At 33.8% G+C, this 22,041-nt stretch overlaps 1 protein-coding gene across 1 annotated transcript in view; it reads right to left on the bottom strand.

Moving 5' to 3' along the window:
- Nucleotides 1–1,716: 1,716 nt before the first annotated feature.
- Nucleotides 1,717–22,041, bottom strand: part of LOC120632985 (transcription factor sem-2-like) — a 139,174-nt gene continuing 118,849 nt past the window's right edge. The window contains exon 2 of the mRNA XM_039902995.1: nucleotides 1,717–8,454. Within this exon, the coding sequence (XP_039758929.1) occupies nucleotides 7,744–8,454 (711 nt within the window). The 3' untranslated portion in view covers nucleotides 1,717–7,743. The remainder of the gene's footprint in view (nucleotides 8,455–22,041) is intronic.

Raw genomic sequence — 22,041 nt, 5'->3', positions numbered from 1 at the left:
CCATCAATTCCTATTACTAAAAAAAACTTCTTTTTAAATTGTTCAATAACCATGATCTATCATCTCAACCAATCCGCACACAAAGGTCTTGATGGATTGGATCCAACAAATCTCTGCGAATCGTTTGATGTCGACTGTCCATCCAGTGAGGACTACCAATGCTTTGTTTTACCGTGCGAAGTCGCCACTTCATCACCTTATGACCTGAAAGAAAGGTAAAGAGTAGACATTGTTGATGCGTACATCCATGTTTAACCACTGTTAGGGTGCTAAATTACCGATTACGCTTTGGCTTATTATATCACATGTGGAATAAAATATGATTTAAATAAACACCATTGCAATATTATTTATTTTTAATTCTAGCATACTTGCGCACGTATTAGTCAGCTATACCAGTTACTTAGACAAAGCCTTACTGAAAAGACATTGCATTTTTAATTTGATACTTGTTTTCATATAAATATACTAGCTGTTGCCCGCGACTTCGTCTGCGTTTGATTTTGTTTTTGAAGTATTCAGTATCGCTTAGCCTAAAGTGAGTATTGTAGTATATATATACATATATATATAACATGTGACAAATAATTTGCAATAAAAAAAATTGCGACTATAATTAAAGATCTATAATATCCTATCTCTTAAGTTGGACCAGACTGCTCACGGTGAGCCAATTTTATTTAAAATCGGTTAAGTAGTTTAGGAGTCCATCGCGGACAAACATCGTGACAGGAGATTTATATATATTAAGATTTGTGGCTAGGAGCATAAAAACAGTTCTCCTTACACTTAATATAAACTAGGAGCTTGTTTAAGAGCTTGAATAGCAAAAGGGATTTTTACAATCATTATCATAGTCTCTAGTAGATCCATCGTATTTCCCGCTAGCTCTTTTTCTATAATACCTTCTGTGACCTTCTAAAGAGGCTTTAATTAAGCAAACTCACAAATAAGATTCGAGAACGCCCCGGGCCTCCCGACCCGACTATTATTCAAATTTATAGCTTTAATTTTATATGCCCTTCCTTATATTAGACTTTTCATCATTCATTTTTGATGACGTCATCAAACGTCTAAAATTCTTAAGGCCTACTACAGGGCATGGGTCTCCTTCCACATTGAGAAGGGCCGTAGTCCACCACGCTGGCTAAGTGTGGATTGGTGGACTCCTCAGTTTTATTCAAGTTATTACCATGACCTAGGTTCGAGTAAATCAGATTCGGCGCAGCTGCACCCCACCTTGTGACGGGTACCGACGTACGACGGTATGTGCGTGCTTGGATACTTGCACTTTTTTATACCTACGCATTTTGACGTTTTTGTATGTCAACGTGACATCTTTAAATAATTTCGTAGCGATTTTGCTTATGTCATTTTCAGAATAACAGGGCGTGGCTTAAAGTTTATAAATTTTATCCACCTTATTATAATATAACAGTGCTTTAGTTAGAAAACGTTGAAGATATTTTCGCAGTTTTTTGACACGACCTAAAATTTGAAAGGTGATATCAGTTGTCAAGTGGCACTAACACTGGGTAACTATTCGGACGTTATGCCACGTTTATTAATAAGGTGGTATATGTTTTCTATGCGGTCCATGTGTTTCATCTTCGATTTTACCATCACTTTTAAGCTCATTGGTGGTTTTAGTCAAGCACAAAACAAAGGGAACCCGCTACAAGGATAGGAAAAAAATAGGCTCAATTAAAAATCTGATTATTTTTTAAAAACTGGATGATTTATTTTTACCATATAATAATATATATTCATTATTGAAACAAAGTACGATACAAAATGTACACGTTTTCCTTAACTCCATAACTACGGTAATGTTATTTCATACTTAACAGTTTAAAAAACTACGTACATATATGCAGTTACAGTATGTACCTTAATAGATACCAATCAATATAATTTATACAACGTACGAGGGAGAGCTTGGTTAAGACTACATCCTCGATTGAAAATAACTTATCAACTAATTAAACTATTGCTGAATAATAAGATTTCGTTGGAACACAACCCAATAATATATAGAGGGTAGTTCCAATAAAATATTAGAGAACCGTGCGTTTTAATGACTTAAACTCAACGATGGTTTCTAATTATGTACAAAATTTTAGAACCAATTTCAAATTTGGTAACACCAGAAGTGTTTCCACTATTTGGTAAGCCAAAAGACCGTAACTGTTTAGTGCTAAAAAAGAGAGATCCATCGGTAACGGTGTCTAACAGCTTCATTATTTTTTGGTATCAATTGAAAAAAAAAAACATAAAAAATCAGGTATCAATTACGAAAAGGCCACCTTTGTCCTCAGGAGGAACGTGAACAACACAAAAGTCTAACTCAGGTCAGCGAGGACTCTACGAAATCTGGAATTGAAACCTGCTCAAAATCTTCCAAGACTAGAATAGTTCGGAACACATGGTCGCTGTGTGATTTATTAAAAAGAAAATCTAAAATATATGTGGCCTTAAGTAGTTTATTAACAAGGTATTTACAATGTCCAATGGTACAAGAACAAAAGAATAGAAATGACAATGAAACTTCAGTCCCAGTTTTACGTTTAAAGCCATGCTTTTTAGCTTCAAAAGTTTGAATTCGTTTGGCATGTTAGGTACTCCTTTCAGATAATACAAATCGTAAGCACACATTTTTAAGTATACATTTGCTGCTACTCGTAATAATTACCTTAATATTACTCAATAGAATTTAATGGACCATTTTTTTTAATAATTTTTGTTCCTTATAAATTTGATCGAAAATCCTACAGTGTTCAATCAACTTCTGAAAAAAACAAAGTTATAATAGAAATTCAAATAATAATATTATTATACAAAAATATACACAATACGTACTACAACTCTGTGGTTATGTATCCGAATGATCAAGAATACGAATTAAAGCAAAACAAAGTCCCTAACAGATCGACATAATGAAGACTTTTTCTGAGTAAATAGTATGGAACGTAAAAATAACTATCACACTTAATTCTGTAACATTATCAGTTACTATATTACAATTAATACCTATTCTATTATCCCTATGTTAATTCCTTGCCTCAGATTGTGCGAAGTTTTCGTTTTACTTTACAATTATCATTAGCTTTATTACCATACCAATAATAATTATTTATTAACGACACATCTACGTCGACAACGATTCAGATATTTTATATAATTATTAATATGCATTCACTACTTGTTGAAGTTGACATATATAATAATATTATGGTTAAATATAATCATCTTATAGACACCAATTATATATCAGGTAGTATTATTAACTAATTACAGAGATTATGTGCTATTAAAGAACAGAATTTCCTTCGTTGTGTCTCAAAGTATTGAAATGTAATTTAAATAAATCTTACGATAGAAGACGCTTATTAAATAAATCAACAACAGTGATACATACATATATTACAGAGATATAATACTCGTAATTACGATCAATTTTATTTTCAAACAACATAACGAGAATATTTTTAACGTTTTCAGTTCTGTGAATGAATCACTAACATTTTTTTTCCATCGAATCGCATTAATGACTTATTTTATGTATTATAATGTTAAACATACATAATTTATAACCTACTTATATTGTTTCATTAAGAAAACACCAATCTACTTGTATGACAAGCGATTTATTAAGCATAGACTCAGGCAAAGCTTGGGGGATCTTCAATTCTATTGTTCAACTTACATATAGTAGTATTGTGTTGTTTTAAAAGGAGATTATATCTCAAGATCACTTCTGGTTCCTATAGGATCTTATTATCGGAACATAGTGAGCGCCTTTTTATTTAAGACCAATTAGTAATCAAGTTGATGAAATTCAAAGAATTGAAGATCTTAACAGAAGAACTTTCATCTCTGATCATCTAATTGTAATCTACACGATTGCAATCAAATATCCAAAGATGAAGTTGGAAAAGTTTAGATACAATGAAGTATACAACAATTTCTATACATAAAATTATTTTCATTACATATATAACCTACAACAACTAACTACGTCTCCGTGATATTTATTTTATTTGAGACGCATATTAGTACCCTCTAATTTTTTCTCACAGTATCGCTTTATTTTGACTTTTACATTATTATAAACAGTTTCAATACTTATTTATTTACACTTTAAAATACCTTGATAGATTTTTCAAAAAGGCTACGAAGGAAAAAGCCTAATATTTCAAGCAAAGTATTAGGAAACATTATAAGAAAAGATCACACCAGGGAATCAAAGAGACAATTTTATACAAAAGGTTTTTTTACAATCCTTATTTGAACGAAAACATCGAAACCCTGATAATTCCAATTATTGAAGAACCACAACAAGAAGCGCTAAATACAACAGTAAATTCGATGTTGCTTTACAAATACTTTGGGGTTATAATAATATCTAATATCCTCCTCGCTATCAAAACTTCGAAAATGAAAAGGTAGAGATCGACAATTTTAGAAACAAAGAAATCGACTACAATGCTATTATAGATGTCTTCCATAATTTATAAAGTGAATTAGGCAATCATTTTGTTTCAAACGTAGTCCATGATATTACTGATTGAACTATAAATATCATAGAGGAGATAATATTCTAATTTGAGCGTTTGTGTAACTATTAGTTTATTGCTTTAATTCTTTAAAGTGTATATTTTTATTAAAAGTGAAATATTAAAATAAGCCAAAAGTAATCTGAAGTAACCGAAGCTAAACATTTTTAAAAACTTGCACAGGATAGATAAGCCAAACTAGTAATGTATTATGGTGGATACTACTAGACTAATTCATTGAATTAATTAATATTTTAACTAGTGTATTTTAAATTATGTTGATTTTGTATGAAGTTGATATTTAAATCTGTACGTAAATCTGATTATTTGGGTGGGATTTCAAAATTTTGAGGATTATTGCTAATTAAAATATTACCATTGTTAATCGTAGAAGGAAGCATTATTGTCAACGTAATAATCAATCTTGTAATAAGAGCATTTACTATCACATCAATTTCCAAATTGGTGAATTAAAAAAATCCTTGTGAAACGATGATATTTCAAATTTATGTACATTTGGAAAAATATGTAGCAGTGAATGCTTATATTAATGCGACTCTTCACGTCAACATGTGGTGGACAAGCAAGCTTCATTCAGAGTTTACATCCTTAAATATAAATTTGCTTGAGTGAGTTTAAATAACATCGATTAAATACGGTTGCTGCTACCTAAAATTATGATCACAAAATATGACGATATAACCCCCTACTCATAAGTGTACATCATGTAAATACACAAGGTTTCAGATACATAAACTAGTTGTATCAATTTTTGCGGTTTCTGAAACATGACTATGGGTAATACACGTTTACACGACTGATGTGGACGGAAAGTCCCCTGACATATTACTTTCAGAAACATCTGAAACAGTACAATACCTGTATCTTAACATTTGTATACTTATGAATACGTGGCCGTATGATCACATGTGTGATTTTAAACAATATTGCAAACTTACAAAAAAGCGAAATTAACTCAAAATGCATGTCTGGCATCCGAAACAAAATCTTAATTTTACGATTTACACTGCATCTAATAAATCACTACGAGCTTATAAAGTTATGTTGAGCATCACTAAAATATACATATTTTGAAAATTTTTAAGTTTATTCATTAGGCACAAATTTATTAATTATTCTTTTCACTATCCGTATAATGTATAATATAATATCGCTCTACGACACACAAGAATTTTTCCTTACAGATTCACATTACTATAATGTATAGATAACATGTATTTTTATGCATTTTCTTTAAAAATAATTGGATTTCGTAGACACCTACTAAGTTAATACACGAAGTCATTTTTACATAATATATTTATAAGAATATAATAATATAAGTAAAGCATTTTCTTTTTTTTATCAATCAGCACAACGGATCTCTTACTGTATTGAATATTTCTTAGGGACACAGATTATCTACAAATATTGTTCGTTATCTGAAAAAGTATATTTTAGAAGATTTATAATTACATCTTAAAGTGACTGAGGTAATATTCGTTTCAGAAACATTACCCCGCTAACTAACTGACTCCATTTTCAATGAATTGACAGTTTCCGCGAATTTTTATACAAATTGGGTTTAGCTCGTGCATTGCTGTGGACATCGGGTCCAACGCCGTATTGACATTTGCAACTATAAATTCTTAAAAAACGTTACCTAGCTTTAGAAATAAAAATTGCAAGTGTATGTCGGTAATGAGACCGCAACCCGATCCCCACAGAAACGCAAATTATCAAAAATAGGTACGTATTGTTTTTTTCCTCACAAAAATTATGCCCAGTTCTAAAAATTAAAACAGAATAGAGAAGCTAGCGATGCTAAAACTAATCTATGCGATATCAGTCTCCACTAGAACCTTATAATTTAGAAAATCCATAAAGTAAATCACAGAGTTTGAAACAGCAAAACATTTGTTTGGAACCGAACTAGTGTTTTGTTCATACGATAAGTTTTTTTTTTCCACCGTCCCGCGAATTAATACACCCCCTTTATTGATATGTATCTTTCTATAGACGTTATTACATATTGAAGCATGAACATGTAGAAAGAAAGAAGAAAGTCGAACAGTGTCCCTTCGCATCGATCTTGAGGTGCCATCGTTTCTTTGCATTTTTTTTTTTTCGTATCTTACCATTGAACGGAAATTACCTTACCTTAAACGACCTAACGTACACTATAGCAAGACGTATCAACTTTAAACACCTACACTACCCTCGCCGTGCTACCAATGAATTTGGAATAAGTCACGCGCGCAGTAAATACAAAGGGTGGCCCTGTCGACCAAAATACACGCGTGGCTTATTCCAATAGCAAATACCAAAGTCTAAGCGCAGCGAGGGACTCCCAACAAAAACTCCTACTCGAAAAACCCGCACTCCGAAATTCTTCAACTGTCATACCGATTAGCTTCCAAATGTAAAATTATAATGTCGAACTATTAACTATGTGTGCATCAAAGTATATAAAGTGAACTTACGTACAGTAAATACAACGTAAGACGAACGTGACTATAACCTAGTCCTATGTCTCTATTACTCGATCGAAATATTGTTTCACCTAACTTTTTAAATTTAAATAAACGACCGTTCTTACAGTAAATTGTTAATAACGTAAAATTAACAGCGGCATAGGAATCGCGAACTTAGAATAGAAGCCAAGTCGAGTAATGTACACGTATAGAATACGGACGCGACAACGCGCGGCGAGCATGCGACGAGCGGCCTGACTGGACCGTGGCATGCTAATCAGGCGACGGAGAGTAAGACGGATTATTTACTGAGATGCGTCTGAGACGTGCCGTTTGGAAATCACCCCAAATGTTTTCAACAAAACCATTAAGAAAAGCAAAACTTTACAACGAGAACCAACTCACAGCCTACATTTTAAAACCCAGCACAGCGCCGGGGAGCCGTTTCCAAATAGTTCGCATTCAACACAAAGGAATAACTGAGAAAAAGGAAGATGAACCCGGCCACGCGGCCGGTGTACTTAGAAATTAAATTTCACCCTCGAATCTTATCAAATAACTTTGTACATTGAATCCAAATGTCGACACGTCAATTGGATGTAGGCACTCTCTAGGCGGGGCGGCGACCGGTCGCCGCGTCGTCAGCCCCCGGGCGGCGGCTCGAACATGAGATCAGTGGTGGCGGCCAGCGGCCGTGGCGACCCGGCTCCGCTCTAGGACGACGTGAGGTACGACGAAAACGTATGGTCATCCCAGTCGCCCGCCACGCCAATCTCGCTCAGCATGTCCGACACGTCGGGCGTACACGAGAACTCGAAGTGCGATCCGGAGGAAGAGGACGCCGTCTCGAAGGACTCCATATCCGTCAGCGCGTCGAGATCCACCTCGCAGTCTGCGGGCAACGGAAGCAAGTCCGTGATCGAGTAAAGATCTGTGAGATCCGTCTGGTCACGCCGCGTGGCGTCATCATAAAAGCAGGCAGATTCGGGGGAATCCGGGGATCCAGCTGGGGATGCGGGCAATGGAGGAGGTGCAGGCGTTTCGACGGGTACGCTTGGCACGGAAGGTATCGGTCGACTTCGTCGCCTGGAGACACCTCTATTGTTGTTACTATCGGCGCGTTGTTTGCGCTTTTGTTTCGTCACGGCACCGCTTCTTTGCGCTGGTTTCGCAGTCTTCTTGCGGGGCCTGTACTTGTAGTCGGGGTACTCCCGCATATGTAGCTGCCTGAGCCTTTCCGCCTCGTCAATGAAAGGTTGCCTCTCCTCATCGTTTAACGTCTTCCACACGCGGCCAAGGTTCTTGGATATCTCCGCATTATGCATGTCAGGGGTTTGCTCGCAAATTTTTCTGCGCTCGATCTGCGACCAGACCATGAAAGCATTCATCGGCCTCTTGATGTGGTTTGGGTTGTTCTTTTTTGTCTGTGGACAAAGAAATAAAATGTATTAATCTTGTGAGCTAATTTCTTCAACGAGGAAAATCTCTACTATAAAGATTTAAGTTCAACGAGGAAATCAGTGTTATCAGTTAAAATGCGGAGAGCGTAATTATTATTTCAGGCATGTCCGATTGCTGAGCTCTGGCAAAGAGCTGCCTGTATATAATTAGTATGCATGACGTTGCACCATTAAGTCCGCGTCCTTACTATTAATGATATTGTTATCATAGGATTTATTACTATTATTACAAACTAGAATAAATAATCTATTGTAATTGTCGGGCGGAGGAAAATTTTACATTGTATACGCTATCCGAATTTGTAATTGACTGATAATACAAATTCGGTGAGCTTGGTTCGTGTAACGCGTGACCTAATTTTAATCTATTTCAAATCATCTGGCGCGTATTTTGTGAAACATTCGAGAGCTCGAGTGCACTGCTTCCGCATCTGTATCGATTATTGTAAAAACATTGACGAAGAAGGACGACCAACACAGGAAGTCATTATCGAATCGTGAAGGAAGTATTGAGGACGTCCGACAGTTCGCATTTTCCTCACATCTAAACACATGGATGGTGTTTCGAAAGCATATTTTTGCGAACCGCAAAAACCTCGGGCGTACAATCTTTGCGATATAAAAACATAACAACAGCGCCGCACTATAAGCGAATATGTCTTTTATTATTCAAATCTTACTTTCGCTAAACTCGGCTTCGGTCCCATTGGTAGTAGCGAGGGGGAAAAAATCTCTCGACTTTATATTTTTTGCTCGTCTTATTTATATTCAGGACAAAAAAAGGGTTTGTCAGATGGCGACTAAATCAAGTTTGGTACGCCCACTACGGCTTTCAAGGTGAACTCTACTTAGGTAGGAGGTTTTTTGCAGCACCACTTGAACGTATTCAGGTTACCGATGCTAATACTATTATTAAAACACTTTTGCCGTCACAATTTGTGGAGCAACTGGAAATCGTAACAAATCGTGAATATGCATTAGGTACTTCATATCTATTGTAACTTTTTGCTGCTTTTTCAATATCATGTATATCCTAGATCACAGTAAGTAAAATGTTCCTGGAGTCTAGAATCGATGTTTCAGTGTCCAGCTAGAGTGGCTCGGCTAGACAAGAACATAAGACCAATCATATTATTTAACGGATAACGTAACTCAAACTGTATTCTATCATGAACATTGACAATACATGTAACACATTAACACTTAGTGGTTTTGCTCGCATATGCTATTCAAGTATATTCCTACGTCAATACGAATGCTATTTATGCGTTGTTGCCACACTTCTAATAATAGTGGTTATCTTTGGGATAAAAGTATCCGGTGAGAAGAAATTTAATTCCTTTATGCCAAACTTAGTTGAAATTAGGTCAATCATTTTATCATTAATGCCAAAAGAAGTGTGCTGTAAGCTGCATCATATCACATATTTTGGCACAATTGAAGCGAAGCATTGCTTTAAAAGTAGTGATAATCATTACAGAAAACCTTTGTCATTTTTTTTCGAATCCATACGCGAACAGTACTCTAGATAAAACCCACTAATTAACGCACACTAAACGCTTTGATACCGACAAGTATAGCTAAACTATCATTAAAGCATTAAATAAATGTAGACCGGCCAGCATTTAAACAACTATTATAAACCATTCACCGACTTATTGTCCTTCATTTCTTTTATTATGAAACTAGCTGTGGACCGCTTCTTCGTCTGCTTTTTAAAAGTTTTTAAAAATTCTCTGGCCTGGATGAAAGTTATTTTAAGTAGGATTGATAGTTTGCTGTCTGTGTGTGTGTCGCACAAAACCACTATACAAATACCAGGAATGGCTAGAATAATTTTTGAGTACCCGAGCAGATTTGGGTATTGTTAGAATTCCTTATCATTGTGATACGCTTTTATTGTTTTGCTTGAAAATTCAATGTGGCGGCTCTGTGACGCAATTTTCAAATGTGAAAATTCTAGCAGTGTTCGGCAGTCATGTTTTTTTAAATTATGTACTGGTTCTGCTATTATGTCAGCAATCTAGACGTTGGTTGGGTTGGTGATCAATACTACAACTAGATTGACGTTGAATCATCCTTTTTCATGCTCAAAAAAGCTTTATTCATTTTGTTTCGGGTCTCAATGCTTTGCGGGATTTACTTTGTTAAATGTCTTATTATGTATTCAGGGACTGACACTGGATTTGCAGAAATAATTTAATTTTTCCCAACCTCCCAAGTTTTTACTGCTTCAAAATTTTACTGCTAACAAGATACTGTTAATTTGTGAGGCTTGTCTCTGTATTGTGCTTTCAGATTTGGTTGAAAACATAATTTAATATTGTTCTTTTAAAAAACGCCGAAGAAATAAGCGTTTCTATTTCAATTTTGTCTGTCAAAGTCTTGATCTTGAAAAAACTCTTCGGCTTCTTCCAACCTTGGACAGAAGTGAGATATTTATTATGTTCATCATGATGTTGAACATGTAAGCAGGCAACTATCAACTATAGTAGTCTCTGTAGTAGCTAAGCTAAATCTTATCATGTATTCCTTTAATAACCTTATATACACACCATATAAACTTTTGTGTGCTCTATCGACTTTTTAACAGAAAATTTTGTCAAGAGTTGTTTGCATTAATAATCTATCTCCAGCCTGACCCCATGCCGTGGAAACTAATTTAATTCTCTTCTACTACTCGTAATAAAAATGATTGTCAATACCGTGCACTTGCATATTGTTGAACAATACACTATCTTAAGTGTTGCCTCAAAACTATAAATTAGGGTTAAACCAAGTAACCTATTAAAACGCGAATGGCTCCGAAGAGTTGGAGCCAGTAGGCTACATATATATTACAGGAAAAAAATGCAGAACATATTAACAAAATATTATCCACGATTCTTAAAAGGAAAAAATATGTTACGGAACCTAATACAGCGGTTTCAAGAGTACTCGTGGCGACTATATACGGGCAAGCAACCTTCTATTTAGAGTAGCGTCAACGCACGTCGTTTGACTGCGCTGGCAATACAAGGGCAACCACTTCTCTTCCTGAACACGATATGCTTCATACTAGTTGTTACTAACGACTTGGTCCGTATCTACATATCGCTTATCGAACTCCCCGGCAAAGAGGTGGGTACTGTTATTTTATGAGTCGGAGACATTACTTTGGGTTGAGTTTCGGATCAATGTAGAAGTTTGAGCAATGTTTAAAACTCATTTACTATGTAAAGATAAATAAAAACTTATAAATTTTTGACAAGGTTGCTTGGTGGCACACCGTTTTGGTTTCATCTCACAGGATAGTGTAAATTTGGTGTTGGTTTTTCAAGGAACAGGGCGCTTTTGTAAAAAATCTGTGGTAATATCCATATAGTACAGCGTTTGCTTTAAAGGTTAGGTCGCGATTGAGCGTCTCGTTGACCTATTAAAGTATTCAATAACAATAATTACATTTAGACTGCAGAGCACCCAGCTAGCAAGCTATACAATTATACAGCCTTTATGCAGTTTTAACTCTTATTTGTACTAGTTGGGACAACACTTGATATGTAAAGTCATCAATATTAACTATACGGGGTCCGATGATGGTATCGCCTTAATATCAGTTAAACCATTTTAATATTTCAATGAACACAATACAGCCCTATATTGCTTGCGTTTCTGTAAACAATCCGCAATTAAATCAGCGAAATAATGCTCATGTTTTATTAATAACGTTTGCAAGACTAATTGTTTGTTTACCCATCGAAATGCCACACCAACTTTAAAAATGGATTTACGATGCGACATACGAATACGTTTCAACAAATGATCCAGATACCTCTTAATTCACGCCATGTATGGACATGTGATAGATTAGCTTAATTTCCACATTATTATTAAATTTTTGGTTAGAATTTAGATACTTTATGGAAAACACACACCAAGGTCAACAGAGCATTTTAATTATTACCACTGTCATTTCATACTTGACAGTAAATAAATTCTAATGTTTCGGGATTAACCCAGAGGTATCAAATGGGATTTTCCGGCTGATAGCCATTGGAGATAATCAATACAAATTTACAGAGATCGTTAGTAGGGTGGTAATTTTCAGTAGAAGGTTTCTGCCATACTAGACCAAATAAGAAATAATTATTAATTCATAAACAGACCCATTACACACCAACCCTCTAAGTGTTAAACGTGGTTAAGCGTCTAATATATTATTTGGTAGACATTTTAAACACTATACATTTATTTATTTAAGGAATAATATAACATTTGCTTTAAGGTGACGAAAACCTGCATGCTGGTGTGTTCTGAAAGGCGTATGATGTCTACGAATCCGCACTAGGTCAGAGTGATACAGCCTAAGCCCATCTCATTCTGAGAGAGGGGATGAAGTAAGGCTAAAACTTAATTTTACACGAACCTATAGCCAGGAACCAAGTCCAAGTAGTTCTGTTTCTACCTCTGCGCTACAGAGGTCGTCAAAAGGTATTGGATTTCCGTGTTTGAAGCACGTTTTTAATTCCGGGGTTTTCGCGACTGGAGGTCGTAGCGAACAGTTCTAAAAAGATGATTTATAACTACTTCCTTAGGAGCGAATTCTTTAAGTCTAGTTATTTAAGAACTGGTTTTAAGCAAAGTTTTTAAAACATGCATTAGTAAACGCGACGTTGACCTCTGAAATAATATGATAGCCGGTTTGGCAAATTAGTTACCAGTAACCAGTGTTTGATTCTCGGGGAATTAGGTCACATTATATTATTATGGGTAGGAATGTCATGTCACTATTTTTGTCATTGGTATCCAAACCAAGTGGTATATTCGATGTTGACGTATAGTTGTTTACATCATGAACTTTGAAAAATAAACGGTTGGCCCTTTATTAATTGATATATATTATTAATGATTTGACGATATTTTCAAGATGAGAGATTGAACATTTCAGCGGAAAACAGTACATTTTCCAACCATAAGTTTGCGCTGACCGGAACATTTCATTACGAATAAATGTAGAAAGTAGGCCTTATTGAAGCCCTAGATTAAGTATAAAAATGTTGCCACTGTTAATCTCTAGTTAAGACCCTGTAACGGCATCAGAATGATAGCAATAAACGAAAGGCATGCTAAACCCGACACTTTAGTCGAAAGGCTTAAGCTCTTAAGAGTTTTAGCGAATAATACGTTGCACGGGAAAATATTAATGAAGATGTTGACAATCCCCAGTCCTTTAACGACGAACAAAAGCATTCGAGGATGGCGATTAGGCCGGGCCTCATTGTAATGGGGCCTTACCAGATGAGTCCTTTTGTGTTCGCTGATAATGAGTTACAATAGTAGAAATGAAACTTTTTGGAGACCCCTTTGAATTGGAAACCCCGGCACATTATGAACCAGAAATAAATGATGTTTGGAAGACCCTAGTAATTTGATGTGATCATTCAAATTGTAGCTTTGTGTTGCTGGAGGAAATTGGTAAGATTATACTTAGTTATCCAACTGCAATAAAGCGAAAGGACGGTTGTAACTGTGAAGAGCAGCCGATGCTTTTGGTGTATCAAAATTATAATGTTATGTTAATTTGGTGAATTAAATAAATTTGCCAAATTTAAACAAAATAAAAATGTAGGTAACCTTTATTATTATCACATATCGAAACAATATAATTTAAGTACGTTGCTATAAATACATAAGGTACTCGAGCATTAGGCTACAGTTTTTAAACTTCATCCAATTATGTAGTAATAAAAGTAGGTAACGAACAATTATTAATCAACAGATACTATTAAAATTATACAGATTAATAACTTCCTAGTGCCTACTAATTTAAATCTTGAGATAAAGGCGCGGCTAAAAGTAGATCACGATTTATGAATAAAAAGTTGATTAGAACATTAAAACGTTTAAATATAATAAGTTCAGAGAACTTTGTGATGAAAATAAAATATAAGACGAAGAAATAATTCGGTGCTCGAAATAAATAGAACCTCCCAAAATATTATATCAAATTTACGCTTCGCCGATCATTTTATTAAGGCAGACCCTTATTACTGAAGCAATTTGATCGGGTTCGTTTGAGAATAAAGAATGGAATTTTTCAGACGACATCTTGCGCTTTATTGAGAAAAATTTCTAGTTACATTGAAATTATTATTGGGGCGTGTTAAATATTTATGTATTTGATATACCTTTTAAATTGATATAGATAACGTTTCGAGAAAGAAAAAAATGACCTTTCTTAACTTATCTCTCTTATGCTTATTGCATTATAAAATGATTCTTGGTGGAAAAATAGCTGAAAATATAGCTGGTTCTCTACGTAAATATTATGCACAACGAGCAAGCTTCTTAAATAGCAGAGCTATGCTAGTATGGACTTAAGAAAGTCTTGCGAATAGGCGCGTGAAAGTTAATTATAACATTACACACATTACATTAGTAATATAATAAGACACTTTATAAAGAAATTATAGTTAAAAGGACACACAAAATGAAACACAGTAGGTACTTTAAAATAAACAGCAATACTTAAAAAGGTTCGCAACAAGGCAAATTGAGAGATTTAAAAGAAAGAAAGCGCTGGACAAAAGCCTTCTAAATAGAAAAGAAAATACTAGAGTAAAATCTTTTGAATTGTTTTAAATTTAAATATAACCGTCTCTAAGGAGCATTGTCGACGCGATATATGTTAAATAAGGACTAGAGAAAATGCTGAGATATCGCTGTACTAGGAAGCGAATATAAATTGTGTATAAGTCATGAATATGTTCGTGCCCGAATGCAGTCTATTTACCACTTTATGGCAATATCTACACAATTTTTAACTTAACTGCGAGGTAATATAAAAACCGGATTGTAAATAAACTCATAAGAAATGAGTTTATAGAGCTATAAAATATACATTTAAATATATCGTACAATTATGTTACAACTTACAAATGTAATAACTTTGGTGCTATCTTGATGACACTATTTTGCGTAAAGTAACAGCCTATTAGTGTTACACTACTGGACAAGTCCTCTCTCCCATTAAAGAGATATATGAAAGTTTAAACGTATCACACTCCACAACGGGTTAAGAATTATGCATATCTCTTGACAATTAATCTTAAGATAAACATAATCTTTAAAATTTTCTTAGCGACGTTGTCCGTGGAAAAAGAGCTTAAAAAAGCAATCATTAACAAATTATGTAAGTTACCAATCGAAGTGATAGTTTTTAATGAAAGGAATACATATAATAAATTAATGCCAGATTTTTTTACAAGCTATCTAGCAATTATGTTGAAAAAGCACAACCATTCTTGGTCAATAGCTACATAGAAATCTAAAGCCTTATTGAATAGATACTGATGCAATTATTATTTGATTTAAATTCTATCGCACTCAGTGTTGTAGGCGGTTCGTCTATCCATCATATTTCGTAATTCACGGTTATATACACTTACAATGATGCTAATCACAGTAAACTATTGTTGATATTATTTCTCAACATTTAATGCAATAACTGTCCCTTGTTGCATTTCATGATAAATTTTGTATGGAGTTTCATCTTCTCCGTAATAACGCCAATTCTGTTTTGCACTAAACTTTTACTGGACTATGTTGAAAGAACATTGAAGTAAAGCAACATTTTTTCCTCGCACTAATTTATTGTATGAATTTTGTGTTTATAGTACTAGAATGATAATCATCATTTTCTCAAATAACTAAGGCATACAATTTATATAGCATAATAAATATACATAGCAAAAGAATGTATATAAAAAAGACAAGCTAGTAAATACAAGAGACTCACAATTACATTCCATCATAATTATTTATTACATTTTATAATCTAAAAGATGCTATTAAGTGTTGTCACAATAATAATAATAATTCAGAAATATAGATATTTCAGCTTTTTACCAAAAATGCGTTACAATACAGTGGTACTATCTACCGAGGTAATCAGATTATTTATGCTTTCAAATAGAAGTACACTTATTACTTGACATTCTTCCAAAAATAACCATTAATAGTAATATACATAACATTTTCCGTCAATTTCCTTCGAAATTAGTCATGTTCGATTCCAACGCGGTACTTTCTCATGCATAATTTATTTTCAAACACCTTGCTGTATTTCGTATAAATTAATTGATTACTAAGTATTTTCCCATAATAATATTATTGTGTATACTGTCCGTTAGTTAATCTTATTTGATAGTAAAGAAAAGTTATTATTAACTTTATTATAATTCAAATTGTTCAAATAATAAACATTATTAATATAATATTAAAAGACCCATTAAATCTCAACCGTAGATGCCGAATCACTTGTAATAAATTATTACTCAAATAATGCCCAGCTAGTAACTAGTTACGAAAACCCAAACTTATTGCTCCGTATGAGAAAAATGTACGTGCGATTTTGTACTGTAACATGGGTGCAATAAAGCGTTAAATGGCGTACATAAAACTGATGTATGACCACGAATTTATTTCGGTACGGTATGAAACAATAATCATCTTCTTCTGTATATGGACACTCCAAATTGGTAAATACAAAAATGGTGCGACTTATATTTACACTACACTAGTGCTTACGTATGGTTTTGTTTTAGTATGTCGTATAGGCATTGATTTTAAGCGGTTAGCTACTTAACCTATTTTAGATGAAGTGAAAAGGCTTTCACTATTATAGTTTATTTGCTTTATAGACATTTAGATATATTGTCTCTATCAATAAAGAATTTTATGTTTGGTGTTTAATGAAGGTTAAAATTTGGCTTAATTGGTTAAAAAAACATACAACAATTGGCTATTTAATGCATCAAATTGAATTATGGGCACTAATTTGTTTAGATTTTTATTGACGAATTTTTTTTGTTAATGGTTCACAACAAGTAAAATAAAATTAAAAATTAGCCACAAAATTACAAAAAAAACGTATAGAGTTACTTCTAGAGCGACAAGATACAAATTAGTTAGTTCAGTCAGTTCAGTTCAGTCAGGAAAAATATCGAAGAATAGAAAAAAAATAAACACCATTCAACCACCTTTAGCCACTATAATAGTTAAATTTTATGAAAGGTTAAGAATTTGGAACTAACACTAATATCTACCTATTCTAAAAGGTATATGAAAAGATTGACGATCAGACAATACATTATATACAATTCCCCGCGTGTTATGAAAAAACGTGTTAAGATAATCTCCATGAACGTAAAGCTCGCCTAGTTGAGATTCGAGGCATGCTCACGTGAATAGACGATTATGGCGAAAAGGGGTCGAATCGACGTATCTTTAGAAAACGCCCGAGTTCATCGTGACTGTTGACACGTGTCGGGGAGCCAGGTCGAGATTTGTCGCTAATGCTTAGGTACGGTAAAGTACTTCTACAAATTGTTGTCTGAAAAAGTCATGCTTTATTACATACGGGGGTACGATTGAAAAGAACACAGCAGAACTTAAAATCGGTATCTTAATTGTCAAACCAGCCAAATCTTTTTGTCTAAAGAGAATTTAAAAACTTTATAATTATTATCACTACTTAAAAAATAAAAAAGGTTAAATCCCATTAGTGTATTATTTTTTTTTTGCAGTTAGTTGATTTGACAGTTAAAATATAGAATTTTGTTTCTAAAAGTGAAATGCAGTCAAGTATGCTGCTAAAGTAACAATGAACTTGGTTCAATTAATTTTGAAAGTTCAAATTATACATTCAGTAGTCAGCAATCATTATTATCATTATATATATAAAATATGACATAAAGTCATAAGTCTTTTTTAATATATTATAACAGATTGTATAATATCATATAGTCGATGACAACAGTGTTCATTATATTTTTAAAAAGAAACTTGTACAATATAAAGCTCTCTATGCATTCAAATGATATCTCAGCTCAATATCAGAGTCAGCCATCGTTTCAATGCCAGTTACTTGGATTATACGATAACAATGCCTGCGTATTTAACCCCAAGTCCATACGTCAACAAGACGTCAGACATTGGGTATTGAATTCGAAACCATTCGTGTTTATCGCCTCTAGGCTTGCCAACTGAACCGTAATAAGCCTGTCAGTTCATTAACTTGAATAGAGCCAGCGTAATGGTATTAGACATCACGTTTGTGCTTAGAAACGATACATTTGCGTTTCGATAGTGGTATCTCAAATGTAATAGAATATCCGTTATGGTATTTCACGTATGTCAATAATAACCATTTTGAAGTATAGTGGATCAAATACATATCTTTGTACGACACGTGTTGTAGTATTATTTTTGGTATAAAATTAGTGACCGCCATAGAGATAATTTCAGTTGATGTATTGTAATAAACAATAATAAAACAAGATGCCGTAACGGTTGGTCTCACAAAAACCTGTTTTATTGATATTTCAATAAGTCAAGACAAGAAGCTAGTCTGTACGTACACCACTAATATAATAAATACAAAACTTGATGTTCAAAAATTTAGTTTGCTTGCTCATACGCTTAAACTTGGAGGTGAAAAATATTTTAGTTCTAATGGATAGAAAAAAACACGGAATTAGTTTTGTACTTCAAATGGGCAATGCTGTCAAAATTTTATGCACTATTCCTCGTTGTGGTTGTTTCGAACGCTTCAGGTTTAATTTAGTTTTATTTTGGTAAGCGGGTTGTTCTTTTTTATCAAATAACTTAAATGAAAACGAATAGAAATTTTATTTTTTTTCCAGAATGCTGTTATTTCTTAAAACGGGTACCTAAAGATTAACTGTAAGGTGTACAGTTGGGTTAAAACTAAAGTCTGTTGACGTGCTTGTTTAATATTTGTGTAAAACATAAATTAAAAAAAAAAAAACAAATAATTGTAATTTTGAATTAACACAGATAATAAACGTTAACAAAGAACAAACAGCAGGCACTCCCCACGTGCCTGGATGGGAACAAGAAATTCAATCAGCATCCGTTATTGAAAATGAACCACTCTAGAATTTCAATGTACCTACACCGAAACGGTATAAGATTTATTGCTAAGTTCGAGTAAAAAACCGCCTTAGAACGAGAGTAAGTACGTGATGCCACATATTACAATGCTGGAAACCTTGGCCCGTATGTTTCGCTTAGTGATTTTAAAGGTGAACTATAAAATTTTGTTTATAGTACAAGTTAAAATAATCTTTATTATGTTAGAAAGGTTCCGTAATGATGTGGAAAAAACTGTTTCAATTACTTTTATTGTTTTAATTGAAACTGGAATGTATTTAAGTTTAAATACAAGTTACCACTTTAAATCGTACTTAAAAACAAGCCTTGTTAATTCCTGCAAACGGACAACTTGTTATAGAATTTGAAATAGGTTTACTATTAACATTGGTACATTGTCATAACAGTTCTTATAATTAAAAAAAATTAACTGACAAAAATTCAATGGTCGACAAGTCAGAGAAAACAAAAGGAAACCCCTCTCTTCGCCGACGCATTCGCATGACTTCACTCGACACGTGTCCCGAATGCCAACAACATATCTCCTGAACTTGATAGCACAAAACGGAGAACTTTTTGCGAATTCGAAACTCTTGCGACGTGCACCGGATGTGATTACTTAAGATTACTGACTGAGACGATAAGATAGAGTTGAAATTTTACTCAAATAATTTATTTCTAAATAATAAATTACTTGTGCACGTACAAAACGATCCTCTCAACAACTGTGGATTGCAGTTCTGCTTTGAGCAATTCAAATTATCACCTAATATAATGATTAAAGTTCATTTTATTAAGACAAAAATAATCCGTAAGAAATAATACAGTACTGGTAATGAACTCACAACAGTGATCGAAGCAAAAACTCTCCGTGCATTTACGCCCCATAAGTCACCTGTGGTGCGACAATGCTATGCTGTTTGCGTATTTCAACTTACGTTACTAAGAATAATCTGGTGTTTACTAGTAACCTGTAAAAACCAAAATAATTTTATGGCAGTGAGGTTTTGCTGATTTCTGTCTGTAATTATTTGCAAATAATGTTATGAAAACTGTTTTAATTCTAGTATTTTGGGAGGCTTCTACTTCTGCTATTATTCTATTAAAATACTCTACAAACAATATCGAACAGTTAGGTGCAGTTAAGTAAGTTAAGGATTTTGAATACGTGCATACGATAATCTCTAACCAGTTAATACTGTGTCTCATACCGTCATATTACAACGTAGTCTACTTGTCATCAAAAAAAAACTGGAGCATATAATATTAGAGCATAATAATAATTCTTAAGGCTATATTATCAAAATAACTGGTGGTCATTACAACAATGGCCATTAAGCTAAATATAACCAAAGCATAGGAGCCATATACCCGTTCTGTACCTAACTACATTCGTTATAAACGCAAGGTCAAACACGCGCCTCGAGTGATGTTTAAGAGTCGAATATAAATTTATAATAGTATCTATACTAGTCTAAATTTCGACCACTTTATATTGTGATACTCTTATTGTAGCGTCAACATAAAAATACTGCTATAAAACCTAAATGATAATTTTAAATGATAGAAATGTTTAATAAAAAATGTAATCAACCTCAGACGCATTAATTTATGAATATACGTTACAAAATTATACCATGTAGCTCACGTTCTTAGCTTCGCCCAGAGATTAGAGTGACCATTTAAATAACAAAACAATACAGATATTTTTACACTACTATTATACACAATAGCTGATCCTGATAATCGCGAAGAAAAAAAAGGAGAAGAAAATTTCATACGCTATATATTATCTGTTCAGTGTTTATGTACGTTATTCATCAAAATATTCATTAGTCATCTTAGTATCCATTACACGAGCTACGCTTAGTTTGGGGCTAGATGGCGAAGTGTGTTTTCTTATAATATATTTATTTATTCAATATTTTTTGCCAGACCCTACAACCTAATCACGTTTTGTAAGGTAATCACTCTTATTTTTTGCCTTACCCGAAGCCGCAAATAATAGCTTGTTTGTAATGTAACACTATAGCCGTGGAAGGTGAAATGAAGGTCCCAAACAAATCTCATTCAAATTTTTTTCGTTGGTCATTTATGTTCCATTGCTTATAATTTCTGGGTCAGTCGTAAAAAAAAAACACGTGATTGTTTTGTATCGTATTAGAACTGCCAGCAAGTTTAGTAGTTAGATGATAGTCGCGAGAACGAAGGTTAACTGATAAATTATGTATCCCATACCACAAAAGCTAAGCTATGAAACTGAAACGGTAGAAGACAGATCGCTTCAAATCGCCCGGTCGCATGCCAGAAACGCTTTATATTCGTTCCAAGAGACTGATATATAGCTTACACGTACTACGTTTCAATGCGTTGGATTAGCGGGCTTTGGCGAACTGTAAGATGACCTGCAATAACTGCCACCGAAAATTTAACTAGTGCTCTAAATACAAAAAATGATATACTCACTTAAGTTAAGGTTGTTTAACAAATGCCATCTAGTGATTTGAGCAGTGCAACTTCGCCACAGCGTCTTAGATTTTATGTACGTAATCATAATTATATTTTTTCTCATAGCGATGATAGCCCAGTTCTCCATAATGTTCTCAAAGGAGCACT

Source organism: Pararge aegeria, chromosome 21 (genome assembly GCF_905163445.1).
Source record: "Pararge aegeria chromosome 21, ilParAegt1.1, whole genome shotgun sequence".
NCBI lineage: Eukaryota > Metazoa > Arthropoda > Insecta > Lepidoptera > Nymphalidae > Pararge > Pararge aegeria.
The sequence above is the reverse complement of the archived record's forward strand: the minus strand, read 5'-3'. Positions and strand labels throughout refer to the sequence as shown.